The sequence below is a fragment of the Leopardus geoffroyi genome, chromosome D1 (assembly GCF_018350155.1).
Source record: "Leopardus geoffroyi isolate Oge1 chromosome D1, O.geoffroyi_Oge1_pat1.0, whole genome shotgun sequence".
Classification (NCBI taxonomy): domain Eukaryota; kingdom Metazoa; phylum Chordata; class Mammalia; order Carnivora; family Felidae; genus Leopardus; species Leopardus geoffroyi.
Window position 1 is genome coordinate 54,541,046 of NC_059329.1, and position 16,864 is coordinate 54,557,909.

Below are 16,864 nucleotides of genomic sequence, written 5' to 3' on the forward strand. Positions count from 1 at the left end.
CTTTTTTAATTTTTAATGTTTCAATTTTTTATTTAAATTCCAGTCAGTTAACATATAGTGTAATAATAGTTTCAGGAGTAGAATTTAGTGATTCATCACTTACATATAACACCCAGTACTCATCACAACAAGTGCTCTCCTTGGTACCTCATCACCCATTTAACCCACCATCCTCCCTCGCACCTCCCCTCCAGCAACCCTCAGTTTGTTCTCTAGAGTTAAGAGTCTCTTTTATGGTTTGCCTTGCTCTTCTTTTTGTTTGTTTTCTTCCTTCCCCTATGTTCATCTGTTTTGTTTAGAAAGTATTTTCTTGCAAAGAAATTTTGCAGAGGAGTTAGAATTCAAAAGAAATGCCTTATGAATTTTAAAAATTACAGTGAGTATAATTTTTTTTCATGGTGGAAATACAATAGCTTTTTACATGATGTCTATAAAGGTTGTTGCATCTACTGAAGTCAAGTGTAAAGACTTTTTTCTTAGGAAACCAGTTACTTAAGGGAGATCTAGGTTTTGTTTATTTTGGAGACTAGAACTAGACAGGGTGACTTTTTAAATTTGTCTTGTTTGTTTTTGTTTGTGGAGGGGGCTGACAGGAGATGTTATGGGCACATATTCATAATTGTAGCAGGGCAAGATGTCAGTGTTCATTTCTCAACACGTAAAATATAAACAAAGGGGAAAGGGGAAATATACTTTGGATAGAAATAATTGCAACATATGACAAAGAGATTAAAATCTTTAATATCTGAAAAGCTCTTAGAAGTCAGTAAGAAAAGATGAACACTGGCTGATAAAATGGGCAAAGGATACAAGTCAGTACTTGTAAAAGAAAAAGTAAAAATGATCAATAAACATGAAACTAATATTTGGCCTCAGTAATCACATTAATATTAAAGGAACAAGTAAATAATTTTGCTCTTTGAAATTAGAAAAAAATTAATGATAAAATTCACTTCATGGTTATATTATAAATTGCTACAATTCTTGAAGACCAACTTTTATGCCCTTTAAGCCAACAGTTTTTGGGGTTTTTTTAATTTGTAGCAAGAATACCAGGAAAAACAAAATTTCTTAGTGGAACCATGGGTATCTCACCAAATAAAGGAAAAAATAGAGTTCTGATATGATACCGAGGAAGGGTAGAGTTTGGATGAAATGTAAATAAAGCAATGAAGAGTTATGCTCAAGGCAAAGTGGGGCTCTGTAAAGGGGCTGGTATCAGATCCAGACCACATACTGGACACGGGTTCTTGTTCCCTTGAAAGCAGTGAAGTTGAAGTGGATGTGTAGAGTGCTGTTTCTAATCCCTTATTCAAAGCTCCACATCTGGGATATAAATCAAGACTGTTGATTTGCGTTAAAAGTAACTTAAACCTCCAGGCAAGAGTGGTATGTTTTATTCTTACTGATAATCATTTTTTTAGTTCCAAGGGTTCTGATGGTCTCTGATGTAGAAAATCAAGTTTTTCAGTGAGTAAGAAAGTAGTAGTCATTCAAAGAGGTCGTTTTGCCACTTTACAGTTGTAACATGTCCTTGAGAGAAATACTGTTTCCTGTTAACTACATTTGGCTTTTTCTGTATCTGTTACTCTAGCCTGATGAGGGATGCACAGATCTTTGCTTTCTCAGAATTTATGTTAAGGAAAAACTAAGCTATAGCTCCAAGGTCATTTTCTCATAGCCTGGTTTATAAATGTGAAACAATTGAAAGTAAACCTTTTTAACTAAATTATGACACATGTTTAAGACTAAGCATTATACAGCCATTAAAAATTATGTTGTAGGGGCACCTGGGTGGCTTAGTCTGTTGAGCATGTGACACTTGATTTCGGCTCCAGTCGTGATCCTCAAGGTGCTGGGTGGGTGTGGAGCCTGCTTGAGATTCTCTCTCTCTTGCCATACCCCTTCCCCCACTTGTGCACTCTCCCTCGTGCTCTCAAATAAATAAATAAATAAGCATATGTGTGTGTGTGTGTATGTGTAGAAGTATTCTTAACCTGAGACTTGTGAATCCTCTGAAATTAGATATAAAATTTTGTTTGGATATATATATTTTTTTTTTTTCTAGAGAGAAACCCATAGCTGTAGTGAGTTTCTTAACTCAAAAGGCAAAATTTTTTTTTTTCAAAAGGCAAAATATTCGGCTGTTAAACCCTATTGTTAATCCATTGTGTGTCTTTAATCCAACAGTGTCCAATAGAATTTACTATCGTTATGAAAATGTGCTATTTCTTTCCTGTGCAACATGGTAGCCAGTAGCCATATATAGCTGTTGAGCACTTAAAATCTTGCTAGTGAGGAACAGAGTTTTTCATTTTAGTTAATTTAAATATAGATAGCCACATGGGGCTAGTAATTACCAAATTTTGCAATATTTTGGACAAGTCACTTTAGAGCAGATATCCTTTTGGTCATCTCCGCTCTAACATGAAAGGAGCTTTGTATGCGAAGAAGTCTTGAAGATCATCTGGACTTGTTTTCTTTAAGTTGGAGGAAATGGCCCTTGTGAGAAAAAGTACTTTTACCTAGTTCTAAAATTCTGACCGTCAGTACTTCTAGAATAATAATAATGATGATGTAGTCCTTTCACTTAGTATTATTTCTGGAACACTAATTGAACTTACTTCACCATGTGATTTCTGTAATTAGAGGTTGGCAAACTATGGCCTATGGAGCAAATCCGGTCTCACGGTCAGTTTATGTCTATATAGCCCATGACCTAGGGATGGTTTTTACATTTATAAATGGTTGAATAAGAACCAAAAGAAGAAAATCGTATGATAATTACATGAAATTCAAATCACAGTGTCCATAAATGAACTTATATTGGAATACATCCACATTTATTCACTTGTGTTACCTGTGGCTGCTTTTGCATTCCAGTGGCCGAGTTGAGTAGTTGCAACAGAGACCGTATAGGCTACAGAGCTTAAAGTATTTACTGTCTGGCTCTTTACAAAAATATTTGCCTGATGCCTGGTATAAATGATCTTTGAAAATGAATTAGATACCAATCTACAAAAGAAATTGAGGTTAATAGGAGTGAGGCGATGTAGTCTAAGTTACATAATTCCAAAGTGGCAGAGAGCACTTTTATTTTTTTATTTTTATTTAAAAAAAATTTCTTTTAACATTTATTTAGTTTTGAGAGACAGAGCAGAAGCAGGGGAGGGACAAAGAGAGAGGGAGACACAGAATCCAAAGCAGGCTCCAGGCTCCAAGCTGTCAGCACAGAGCCTGATGCGGGGCTCGAACTCACAAACCGTGAGATCATGACCTGAGCCGAAGTTGGACGCCTAACCGACTGAGCCACCCAGGTGCCCCCAGAGAGCATTTTTATATGAAGGCCTTTCTCACTTCAGAGGCAACTCTCCTAACCTATATACCAGGACAGATTGTGATGTGATTGTTGTCATCAAATATTTCAGATTTGATGAATTTGATGAAGCAATTGATGAAGCCATAGAAGATGATATCAAAGAAGCTGATGGAGGAGGTATGTGTTTTTCATTCCCTCTTTTTTGTATGACTAGACCAATAAGTTAAAATGTCCTGATTAGGAGCACCTGGCTGGCTCAGTCAGTAGAGCATGCAACTCGTGAGTTCAAGCCCCATGTTGGATGTAGAGATTACTTTTAAAAAAAAAAAGGCCCTGATTAAAGCAGTAAGCTTTTTTTTTTTTTTTAATTCTCCCCAGTGTGTATCATGATCACTACTGATGTTAAATGTCTGAGATTTAAAATAATTTGTGGACATAGTGTCAGTGTGTAGACTCAGGTTTTACTAATTATTTTTCAAGTAGTTTTTTGATCTGATATAAAACAGTAAATGTTCCTCTGTAGATTAAAAAATGTACTTCTGCATCTAAATAGAAAACCCAATTAAACTTTCTTGTTGTCTTTCTATGTCTAGATCACTACTGCTACAAAATCTTAAAAATTACGGACAAATCAGAATCGAATGATTTCTATAAATCAACCTTTTAAAAATCAATGTATCAATTTTGTAGTCTCTAATAGGTGACATAAAAATAGAAGGATTTGAAGGTAATTTATTGAAAGAACTGCATAGAGATTTACCAATGCTCTGAAAACTCTGGAGAGGATTAATATCAAGTAGGCTGTCTTTAGTGGACTAAAAAAGTCACCAGCTTTTCCAGGGCTCTGCACCTTATTGACAGCTTTGCTATGGGATTCTCACTTTTTCTGTCCTGCAAACACAGTTAAAAGAAAACGGATTGGTCTCTTTCTAAAGCCCTGTCCAAAAGACAACTTTGAAGAAGAGATTCTTGAGTGATTGCTACTAGGTATGAGGTGTCTTTAGAGGTCAATGAAAATGTTCTGGAATTTGTTCGTGGTGATGGTTGCACAACTTTGTGACTGTACTGGAAACCTCTGAAGTATACACTTTAAAAAGGTGGATAGTATAGTATATGAATTATATCAATTTTTTTTTCAAATTTTTTTTTAAAAAGAGGTGAACTTTTTCATAGGATAAACAAATGCAAAATTCTCTTGATGAGAGCTCTGTCGGCTGAAGTTGTGAGAAAAGTGCTTATTTGTAGGAAAAAAACAAATGAGCTCCTAAGCATGAACAAGGACAGCCTCTGCATAGTAAAGAGAAGATTTAATAAACATACAGTTGTCTCTCTTCCTCCCTCTCTCTATTCCCTTTAACCCTCTCCCCCAACCCTGAACCCAGGAGCCGGCCGAGGAAAGGATATCTCCACCATCACAGGTCACCGTGGGAAAGACATCTCCACTATTTTGGATGAAGAAAGAAAAGAAAATAAACGACCCCAGAGGGCAGCTGCTGCACGCCGGAAGAAACGCCGGCGACTAAATGACCTGGACAGTGACAGTAACCTGGATGAAGAAGAGAGTGAGGATGAATTCAAGATCAGTGATGGGTGCGTGGTTCGCTAGCAGATCCCAGTCCCTAGATACAGGCCTAAATGGGGCTAACAGAGAAGCTCAGCCATGCTGTGGTGGGACTTTTGTTCTTCATGCACATGGATAATGTCTTTTTATTTTCAAGCTATTTAAAACAGATTCAAGAATGCTGATCTTGGTTCTTTTTAGCAAAACAAAGTAGGCTTATGATTGTTTAATATGCAAAATTGTGTTTACATTTTATTAACTGCAATCAAACATTCATTTGCTGCGTATCTCTGCCACTTTCCAGCAACATGTCCAGGAGAGGTTCCTAGTCAAATGTGAGAAATAGACAAGCAAAGGTAATTAGATACTATTGTCTGATGACCCACAGAGGTTTTGGTCAGGGCAGGTAATCCAGTATGGAAGATCAGGAAAGATTTTCCTGCAGAACAAGAAACAACGTAGTTTCTCCTCTCAGATTGTTAGTGGAAGAAACAAACATACAAACCACAAAAAGTCATTCAGTGTGTGATTGTTACTAAAAAAATATAGGTAAAGCCTAAGTTAGGGTACAAAGGAAGAGTCCAATAAATTTAGGGAGTTCAAGGAAAGCCTGGGAGTAGAAATAGAGCTTGATCTGAAATTTGAAGAATGAAAAACTGGGCAAATCAGTGAGTTTGAGATTTAAAGCATCCTATGAGAAGTCATGTGTCCAAGGCAGCAAGACATAAAACATCATGGAATATTTAGGAAACTCCTGGTATGTCAGGGTAGCAAGAACATGGGGAAGAAGAAGTAAAGAGTGCCCTGCTGGAGATGTGACGAAGAGATAAAAAGGGCCCAGATGATGGAGTGATTTGTTAGTCATGCATAGGAATTCAGACTCTTACCCTGAAGATGATGATAAAAGCCCACTGATTGGTATTTTAACAGCAGACTAATGAGGTTTATGTTCAGAAGACTTCATCTTGGCCTTCATTTGGAGGATATATGGAGGGGAAATGAATCTAGAGACTAGAGAGACTCCCTGGAGAATTGCTGTAGTGATTTAGTGGGAGATGATTGCCTAAACAAGGAAGAGGGATCAGGTTTAAGATAATATCTTTAAGAGGTCAACTCAAGGAAGAGTTAATAATGTTAGATGTGAGAAATTAAAAGGGAGAAATTAGGAAAAATACCAGGTTTTTGGTTTGAGTTACTGGATAGGTAATAGTACCAAATACAAGGCTAGGAGACACAAGAGAGGAATAGGTTAGGAAATAATGAGTTCTCTTTGGAACATGTTGAATTTAAGGTATGAGAGGGACATTCCAAGAGGCCAAAGTAATTTATAGTATGAAAATCAGCATCAGTTCATCTTAACGCCTCCAAAGAAAAGAATAGATGGTGAAACCTTTCTCCATTTTATTAACAGACAAATTGATAACAATTACCCAGGTATTTTACATTAACCATTACTTAAACGATTCACTGCACTTGGTAGAATTTGAACTCAGAATCTTAATTCATCTGGTTTCTCTTGAACAGATCTCAAGATGAGTTTGTTGTATCTGATGAAAACCCAGATGAGAGTGAAGAAGACCCACCGTCTAATGATGACAGCGACACTGATTTCTGTAGCCGAAGACTGAGGCGACATCCTTCCCGGCCAATGAGGCAAAGCAGGCGCTTGCGGAGAAAGACCCCAAAGAAAAAGTACTCTGATGATGATGAAGAGGAGGAGTCTGAAGAGAATAGTAGAGACTCTGGTAAAAAAAAAAAAAAAAAAAATTTTGTTCTCATCACACCAACTCAGTAAATTCTTATGACTTCTGGAGTTAAGAGTCCTTAAGATAAAACTCCATTCAACTGTAATATAAGCTTTCTGATGAAACTTTGAATTCTCTTCTTATGATTTAGTAACTAAATTTTTCACAGAAAGCACATAAAGCATATCTAAGAAAATGAATACAGATGGATATGTTAACCACATACCAAATTCATTTAGGATTGTGATGAATTCTTCTGGCGCAAAGTGTTTCCATGCCTAGACTTATCTTCATAGTGTTTCTTTAGAATCATTCTCAAATAAGGTGAGAACATTTTACTCATATATCTAGCAGTTGGAAAGAGAAGGATCACCAGTTATTGCTAACATTTAAATCTCTATCAGTGATTCATTCATTTTTATAAATTAGCAGTAGTTGATGTTCTTATATTTTATGCTTATCCCTATTAACTGATTAAATAGTGACCAGTACAGTAGCTAAAAGAACAGATATGAGTCCTTTTTTTTTTTGTAGAATTGGCAGATAGGTAGCTGTCATCTCACTGAGGAAGTGTCACAACCAAGAAGGAGTATTACATCCTTGACCTGGCCGGGCTTGTGGGCTTTTCTGTTTCATACATCTTTTTTTCTAAACCTCTTGAGTAAATGGAGACATCTTGCCTCTTTATCAGTGATTATTTCCTAAGAACAAGGACATTTTCAAACATAACCACAGTATAATTATCAAAATCAGACATTTTAACATTGATATATGGCTATTATCTAATTAACAGTATACATTCAGATTTCATCAGGTGTCCCAATATTACCCTTTATATCAATTTTTTTTTCCTAGTCCAGGGTCAAATCCAGGAGTACACATTGCATTTATTCATGTCTCTAGTCTCCTTTAATCTAGAATATTCCTCAAACTTTGTCTTTATTGATCTCCACAGTTTTGAAGAATACACAGTAGTTAATTTGTAAAATGTTCCTCAGTCTAGAGTATTTTTCTTTCCTTGTGATTAGATTCAGTGTACACATTTTTCAGCAAGAATATCACAGAGCTAATATATGTTCTCTGGGTCTCCATTATTTTTCCCTTTATAATTAACAGTAATTAGTAGGAAGGCATTTTTGAGACCTTATATATGCCATTTCTTTTCAGATGTTTTACTCATAGTTTTAGCATTCATTGATGATTCCCTAGCTCCATCACTCTTTTTCCCTTTATTATTTGGTGTTCTGTAAGAAAGCAGTTTCTCTTCTTCTCCATATATTTATTTCTTTATATCAGTGTGTACTTGTGGATTCTTACTTTAGTCTGCGGATATAATATGTTACCATCGCTCTGCTGGTTCAGTTTGTCCCAGATTTGGCCAGTAGGACTCCTTCAAACTAACTAGTTTGCCATTTTGAAGCCAATTTGGGATTTGTTAGCACTCCTGAAAAACAGTTCTAACACAGTGTCATGGTCGCGTTTAGTTATCAGAGATGGTAAGGACAGTGCTATTTAGCTACACTTTGGAAGTTTCTCCCTGTGCTATAGCGAGCAGATTTTATTTCCATGTGGAAAAAAGCCAAAAATGTAACTCCAGTTCTATACTTCTTTAGAACAGTCTCATCTAGGATTAGATGGTTTAATCGGTGCAGTACATTCTGAAATTATTTAATCTGTGCCATACATCTGTACATACAGGAACAGCAGATTATCTTGAGGCAGAATAGTAACTGCCACCAAGAAGAGCAGCCATGTAGCTGACTGAGTAGCTCTAGGTTGAATGAGATATGGATCATATAAAACATCTTTTCATCTCAACCATTGGCTGCTAACAGGATACATTAATGAGGTTGGGCATTAAAGACCCCTATGCACTTATTCATACTGTTAGAAGGAAAATAAGACTCTTATAGGGACTCCTGGCTGGCTCATTAGGTAGAGAGTATGACTCTTGGTCACAGGGTTGTGAGTTCAAGCCCCATGTTGGGCGTGAAGCCTGCTTTTAAAAAGAGAGAGATTTATTGGGGTGCCTGGGTGGCCCAGTCGGTTAAGCATCCAGCTTTGGCCCAGGTCATGATCTCGCAGTTCTTGGATTCAAACTCTACATCAGGCTCTCTGATATCAGCCTGTTCAGCGCAGAGTCCGCTTCAGATCCTCTGTTCCTCTCTCTTTGCCCCTCCCCACACTTGTGCTCTCCCAAAGATAAATATTTAAAAAGAGAGAGGAGGGGCACCTGGGTGCCTCATTCAGTTAAGCGTCTGACTTTAGCTCAGGTCATGATCACACAGTCCATGAGTTTGAGCCCCGCTTGGGATTCTGTGCTGACAGCTCAGAGCCTGGAACCTGCTTCGGATTCTGTGTCTCCCTCTCTCTCTGCCCCTCCCCCACTTGCGCTCTGTCGTCGTCTCTCTCAAAAATAAACATTAAAAAAAGAGAGAGGACTTACAATAACTGATTGATTTTAAAAATGTTACTACTGAACCTTAATAGCTTTATATTTTTATAACCTAAGCTAATTACATTTCTATTTAATAGACTTAAATTTTGTACTCGACTTCTTTTTCCTTTTTTTTTTTTTTTTAACAGAAAGTGATTTTAGCGATGATTTTAGTGATGATTTTGTAGAAACTCGGCGAAGGCGGTCAAGGAGGAATCAGAAAAGACAAATTAACTACAAAGAAGATTCCGAAAGTGATGGTTCCCAGAAGAGTTTACGACGTGGTAAAGAAATCAGACGAGTTCACAAGCGCAGGCTTTCCAGCTCAGAGAGTGAAGGTAAGGAGTAGATCTCCAGTTTACAGAAGTTTGCACAGGGCAGAAGTAGAAGCTATAAAGTAAGGATTACAGTTCTGTACCATTTCATAGAAATTCAATATAGCCACTCAGATCTTTGAGACAAAACCCGTTATTTTTTTGCTGGGTCATTTTTTATACTTTAAATAAATGATACTTGATAAGATACCAATTTTTAACATCTCCAGTGTAATAATTAAATTTTTCATTGACATAGAAGAGTCTCAGAAAATTATCTGAGCAAGATTTCTTTGGCTCCCCTAATTATTCACAGCCCTCATTTTGAAATAACCTCCTGTGCCCTGAATAACTAAAGAGCTTCAGGTACAGGTTTTTGCTGTCTTTCCACCCTGACCATGAACTTCAGTTGGTAACTTTTATTTCTTAATAGTTTTTGCTGTGCTTTAGAGCAACAGTGTAGGAAAAGCTCTAAAATATGAATTTGTGATATCCATTTAGTCTTATGGTTATTCCAGAGTGCTTCCCAAGTTCATTTTAAATTATTCTAGTACCTATGCCCCTTTCTGCTTTGATTTATTTAATTCTCCATTATTTATCACCTATTTTGAAGATTTCAAAGATCCTTATCCATTAAGTTTGAGCCCAAGTCAGGAAAGAAAGGGAAAAAAAGTTTGGACATGAGAGGCTAAAGAAAGGAGGTAAACATCTGATTGTGTATATTTTTCTTCATGTGTCATTAAAGACAAACATAAATTCAGTAATTCAACTTTAGAAAATACTTACTGCACTAGTCACTGTTAGAGGTACTGGGACCAGAAGAGTGAACAGCCAAAACATCTCACTCCCGTGTGTAACTCTTCTTTTAATTAGGGGCAGAGACAATAAACAAGATAAATAAGTAGAACCTGTCTTATATTAGGTGGCGATAAATGCTGTGGAGAAGAATAAAGGAGCAAGGGAAGTTGGGAGAGTAGCTGGGATCTCAGGGTACCATACGAACGCCTCGCTAAGAAGACCACATTTGAATCAAGACCTGACAAAATGTCAGGTGTGTGTCCTGGATTTATCTGAAAGAAGAGTGATATAGTCAGATAGAGCAACTAATGTGAAGGGCTGGAGGCAAGTCTGTGCCTGGCTTGTTGAGGGAACAAAGTCAGGGTGGTTGAAGGAGAATGAGTGAAGGGAAGAATAGCTTGAGATGATACAGAGATCAACGGGGTCAGATCATGAAGAGCAGTAGTCCGCCAACTATGGCCCACCTGTTCGTATAAATAAAGACTTTGTAAATCAAGTTTTATTGGAACAGCCACACCCATTGTTTCTTACATGTTATCTGTGGCTTCTTTTGTGTAAAGTTGAGTAGTTGTAATAGAGACTGTAGGGCCTGCCCCTTAACAAAAAATAAAAATAAAAATTGCCAACCCTTGATGAGGAACAGTGCCATGCGGTTGAACTTTCTGCAGTGATGGAAATATTGTGTATCTGTGCTCTTCAGTATAGTAGCCACTGGCCTCATGTGGCTTTTGAGCACCTGAAATGTGACTGGTTTAACTGAGGAACTGAATTTTTAATTTTTATTTTATTTAAATTTAAAATAGCCACATGTGATTACTGGCTACCATATTGGATAGTACAGTAGGCCATTGTATAGTATAGACTTCAGATTTTATTCTGTGTGAGAGCAGAAGTAATTGGAGGAGTTTGAGCAGAGCAGTGATTTGTGTTTTAATTTGCTATGGTAGCTGTGATATGAATAAATTTAAGGGGACAAGGACAGAATCTAGGAGACCAGTTAATAGGCCAGGTGAGAGATGATGGTGGGTGAGACTAGGGCAGCAGTAGTAAAGGGGTGAAAAGCAGTCAGATAATGGATATATTTTGAAGGTAGACTCAAAGGATATATTGTTGGGTTTGATGGCAGAAAGAAAGCAATCAAAAGATGACTGAGTGATTGCAGTAGAGTTGCCAGTAACTAAGATAGTGGAGACCAGAACAGTTAAGGTTTGAGGCAGAGGTTTAGGACCTTAGTTCTGGACACGTTAGGTTTCAGATGCCTGTCTAGAAATTGCACATAGGGATGCCTGGGTGGCTCAGTCAGTTAAGCATCCAACTCTTGATCTTAGCTTAGGTCTTGATCTCAGAGTCATGAGTTTAAGCCTCATGTTGGGCTCCACACTGGGTCTGAAGCTTACTTTAAAATTAATTAATTAATTAATTAATTAATTAAAAAATTCCAGCATAATTGTTGAGTAGGCAGGTTGATACAGGAGTGTGGAATTTAGAGGTTGCCTAAAACAAATATGAGAGTCATCAGCATATAGATGCAAAGCTGTGAGATTAGATGAGACCACCAAGATGTAGGTACAGAAAAAGGAAAGAAGACCTTTCAGGACTACCAAGGACATTTAATAACATGAGTTAGGAGTTGTTAGCACAGTGTTTCAGATGCCCAGAGTTGGGTGCTCAGTTTAATCTTTCCTTATCAGTTTGTTTACATGACTCCATAATTTGAGGGCTAGTGGATAATAATTTCTCCGTTTGTTACCCCCCCCCCATCTCCATTTAATTTAAGGGCCATGATTAAGTTATCTGGTTCTCCTCCTTCCTAAAATCTTAGTTAAAAAGCACACTGTGAATCATACCATGGATTGTTATAGACCTGTGAGGAGAGAGAAACCAGGGCAGGTTTGAAGGGAAATACAGATTTATGAGCAAGTTTGAAAGCAGGACATGGGCTGACTATGGGGAGGAAAAGGAGAATTACTTAAATCTGTTATGGTTAACTGTGTCGATGGCTTAAATGTGCTGTTTATTCTAGAGAGCTATATGTCCAAGAACTCTGAAGATGATGAGCTAGCTAAAGAATCAAAGCGGTCAGTTCGAAAGCGGGGTCGAAGCACAGATGAATATTCAGAAGCAGATGAGGAAGAAGGCAAACCATCCCGAAAACGGCTACACCGGATTGAGACAGATGAGGAGGAGAGTTGTGACAACGCTCATGGAGATGCAGATCAGCCTGCCCGTGACAACCAGCCCAGGGTCCTGCCCTCAGAACAAGAGAGCACCAAGAAGCCCTACCGGATAGACAGTGATGAGGAAGAGGACTTTGAAAATGTAGGCAAAGTGGGGAGCCCTTTGGACTATAGCTTAGTGGACTTGCCTTCCACCAATGGACAGAGTCCTGGCAAAGCCATTGAGAACTTGATTGGCAAGCCAACTGAGAAGCCTCAGACCCCCAAGGACAACAGCACAGCCAGTGCAAGCCTGGCCCCCAATGGGACAAGTGGTGGGCAGGAGGCAGGGGCACCAGAAGAGGAGGAAGATGAGCTTTTGAGAGTGACTGACCTTGTTGATTATGTCTGTAATAGTGAACAGTTATAAGACTTCTTTTCCATTTTTGTGCTAATTTATTCCACGGTAGCTCTCACACCAGCGGGCCAGTTATTAAAAGCTGTTTTATTTTTCCTAGAAAACTCCACTACAGAATGACTTTTTAGAAGAAAAATTTCAACAAACCCTGAAGTCTTTCTGTGAAGTGACCAGTTTTGAACTTTGAAGATAAATAATTGCTGTAAATTCCTTTTGATTTTCTTTTTCCAAGTTCATGGTCCTTGGTAATTTCATTCATGGAAAAAATCTTATTATAATAACAACAAAGATTTGTATATTTTTGACTTTATATTTCCTGAGCTCTCCTGACTTTGTGAAAAAGGGTGGATAAGAATGCATTCCGAATCTGTGAGGGCCCAAAACAGAATTAGGGGTGGGAGAAGGCACTTGTGCTTTAGCTTTTTCATATTAAATATATATTATATTTAAACATTCATGGCATAGATGATGATTAACAGACTGTTTAAAAGTTCAAGTCTGTGTTGTTGCAGTTTGAGAACTGTAGATAACATCATACATACATCATTTAGTAACAGCATCCATGATATCAGCTTGTTTACTATCAGAGATAACCACACTTAATAAAGAAGAGATGGAGAAAGTACCATCATTAAAAACTCTAACCTGAGTTTCTGTTATAGCGGAGTTCCTTGTTTAAAAAAAAATCATCTGAAAAACATTTGTACAGTACAATGTATAATGAAGCTTTGACAACCAGATTGTGCTAGCAGCAAATTTTTTTTAAACAGCTTTATGCAGTGGTGATGAGGTGGCCTCTAATCTAATATACTATCAATGAAGAGTTATTAGTGATATAAATGTGGTCTTTCTTTAGGCCCAGGTGGACTGTAAACTTTGCAGATAGTGTAACTCTGGTCTTCTGGCCACTTAATATTTAAATATCTGAAATAGCCCATTTTGAAAGAAATACATCTATACATAACATACATGAAGAGATGCTAAGCTGACAGCGGTATTTTAGCACATTTGAAATGGGGAAAGGATTTTCAGGTGAATTTTAACTGGTCTATTCTTGCCCTTAGTATCTACTTCAAATTGAAGTCTACAAACAAAGCAGTTCCTTTGGGAGGTTTTTAGTTTGAGTTTTAGCATGTATGTGTGTGTATATGTGTGTGTGTGTATGTGTGTGCATTGGAATTTCCTATCTGCCTGGATATATTAGCAGGGTTTGAATGTAGTTTTGGCCTTTGGCCATTAGACTTCTATTAAAATTCATTAATAGTCACATGACCAACAGAGTTGATTGAGAACCGCCAATATACTTAATAGGCATGACATCCATTTCAAACATCTCAATGCTTTAATGGAAGATGAGCCCTTTGTTTCAAGAAAAAAGGGGTTTATAACTAAATATCTAACATGTAATTGACACTAAAATATGAACTTTGTCTTATTACTGTTACAGCTGTAAAATTTCAGGCAGAGCCATAAATAACATTGTATAAAGTGTAGCACTTGTGATTAAACCTTGCCTGTCAAATTCTGAAACCTTCAGCCATTACTTCTGTGAATACTTTTGCCCCGGGATTTGGGTTTTTCTGTTCCAGTGTTGTGTCTGTTGCCGGCAACAGACACACATATCTGCTGCTGGCCCAAGGAACTTTGTTAATTTTTCTTTCCAAATTAAGCATTATATGTGCTAGTCAGTGTATAGTAAAGCACTTCTCTTTTTTATTATTAAAAAGCTGGCATTAGACTTGCATTATAAATACCTCTCTAGAAACTTTATACTCCTTTTCCTTCCTCAACAGGTGTTGCCCTGAAGTCTTATCTTTTGGCCTTGAAAGTTTATAGCTGTTGTTTTTCATTTGTTGGTTCTTTTGTTTGTTTTGTTTTGTTTCACTTTAGTTCTGTAGTACCTGCCCATTAATATTTTTGCTTTGATTCTAGCAATGTATATGTATCTGTATAAAAAATAAAATAATGAAAGCAGCCTAAAAATAGGATGCACCAATAGCATGTGGTTCCAAGCAAGTTGTGATTTTTATTTTGAGACAATGTTCCACTGGAAGGGAGGGAAGGGCTTAACATTTACAGACAGTAGAGCAGGGTTATGAAGGAACCATACTCACTTACCAGGCCTCGTTTCTAGCCAGGTTTGTTCATTTATTTGAAAGTCAGTTAAGAATGTTAGCCTTTTTAACTGTCTAACAGGCAGGCAATACAAGAATTCCTACTAGTGCAAGGTAAGTGGTTAGAATGTGCAGGTGGCCTCTCCTGCCATTCTTCCTCTACCATTTTAGTCCTGCAGCTGGGTAAAGCCACTACTGTGTAGAAATTCCCATGTACCCTGTCTCTACCTCTGGACACACCAGCTCCTGCTTCCACCACTCTATAGTTAAGCAAGCGATAAGAAGTGTTCGATGGGTAGATTATTTATTTTACAGGATGCCTAATGTGAAATAAGGAGTTATTTTTACCCTTCTCCTGCAGAGTAAAAGGTCATTGTTAGAGCAAAGACTGAGTATTCAATTTAGCATAGTTCCACTGACATGGGTTATGATACCACTTTTGCTGCCTATTAATTTACTGAACTTGAATTAAATGTTTGTGAACTTGATAGTGAATGTCTGCCTGCTAACCTTACATTCTGATTAAGCCAATTAACTGTTTCATCTACAAAGACTGCAGAAGCCTCTGATACTTATAAGTTATTATGCAGACAGATTAATTGTGGGCGGTTAAATGTTGAACAGTTCAAAAACAGTTCTGCTGCTTGGTGACTAGATTTAGTCCCTCATGGAGTCTTGTGTTCACTGAAATGTTACCTGAACATGCTTTGAAGAAGTTAAAAAATAATTTTAGGAAAAAGTCCTTGTTCTGTATCCAAAGATATAATTCAGTCATTAGGAACTGGACAGAGTATAAGCAAGCGGCTCATTTGAGTTTAGAACATCCTGGATCCTTAGAGTACTAACCACGGATTTAGATTCATCATAGCTGCTATATAAAGAGCCCTTTAATACTTTCATCTTTTTTAAATACAGATGGACTCCCAATGTCAAACTCCACAATCTATAGCGCGTGTATTAAGGGGAGATGCTGTTTAGTACTCAGGATATTTCGTTTGCAATTTCCGTAAAGGTTTGAAAACTAGCCAAATTTTCACAAAGCAGAAGCTTTCAAGTAAAATATATGAAAGGAAATCAGACTGAAAATACACATTTTGGTTTTGTAGACTTGTGTTGACAAAATAGTGTTTAGTGTAAAACATTCTCCGTTGTTGGCACGTTATTAGAGAATGATGGCAGAGATATTTTCAAGAGTATACCTGATAATACTGAGGTTGGGTTTCCTTGACACATCTCTTTCCAGCTGGTCAAGGTTGCAGATGCAGAGAAGAAAGAGGAGTTGCATTTAGAATAAATTCATGTCTACTGATAGTCTTTTTTTTTTTTTTAATATGACCTGCCAAAGAACCAAGGACTTCGAATGCTAAAGACGTTGTTGAAAAAAAACATTTTTAAACAAGTTAATTTTAAAAGGATATTATAAGCTCCAGTTTTCACTTTTGGGTTGATAGGACCCATCCCTATTATAATATGCATTTGAACAAAGTATACGTATTAAAAATATATATAGGCGTGTACTTATTTAGAGGTAAAATGGTGGGGAGATGTTACCGATTTTTAAATGGGATTGATGGAATTTACTTTGTCATAAAGAATGCCTTTTTAGCTTATGTTTGTGGGGTTAAGAGTTGTTAACCATTAGCTAGTTCTACCATATGACTGAAAGGAACACAGTGAATCTGTAAGTCTAATATTTAGAAAAAGTGAACTGTACCCTTCAACAACACAGTGGAACAGGTCCATGATTGCCTCACAGCTATAGAACACGTATTCAAAGACCCAGATCTTTTTTTTAATAGAATATACATACATGTATGTATATATATATATGTATAAGTTAATATGTATATACATACTTTAGATGTTAGCAGAAATGAAAAGTGAGTTTCAAATCATTAATTGACATTGTAAAAAGACATAAGACAAATAATTGTAACTGATGTGGAATTATGAACATTTAATTGCAGAAAGTCTAGAGAAACATAGCGAAGTTTCTCTTCTT

The 16,864-nt window shown here is 37.1% G+C and overlaps 1 protein-coding gene across 2 annotated transcripts in view; it reads left to right on the forward strand.

Moving 5' to 3' along the window:
• RSF1 (remodeling and spacing factor 1) overlaps positions 1-14,746 on the forward strand; it is a 156,021-nt gene extending 141,275 nt beyond the window's left edge. For both annotated transcript variants that reach the window (XM_045483870.1, XM_045483871.1), the window contains exons 12-16: positions 3,429-3,496; positions 4,702-4,909; positions 6,405-6,625; positions 9,212-9,400; positions 12,198-14,746. In XM_045483870.1, the coding sequence (XP_045339826.1) occupies positions 3,429-3,496; positions 4,702-4,909; positions 6,405-6,625; positions 9,212-9,400; positions 12,198-12,760 (1,249 nt within the window). In that variant the 3' untranslated portion in view covers positions 12,761-14,746. The remainder of the gene's footprint in view (positions 1-3,428; positions 3,497-4,701; positions 4,910-6,404; positions 6,626-9,211; positions 9,401-12,197) is intronic.
• The last annotated feature ends 2,118 nt before the right edge of the window (positions 14,747-16,864 follow it).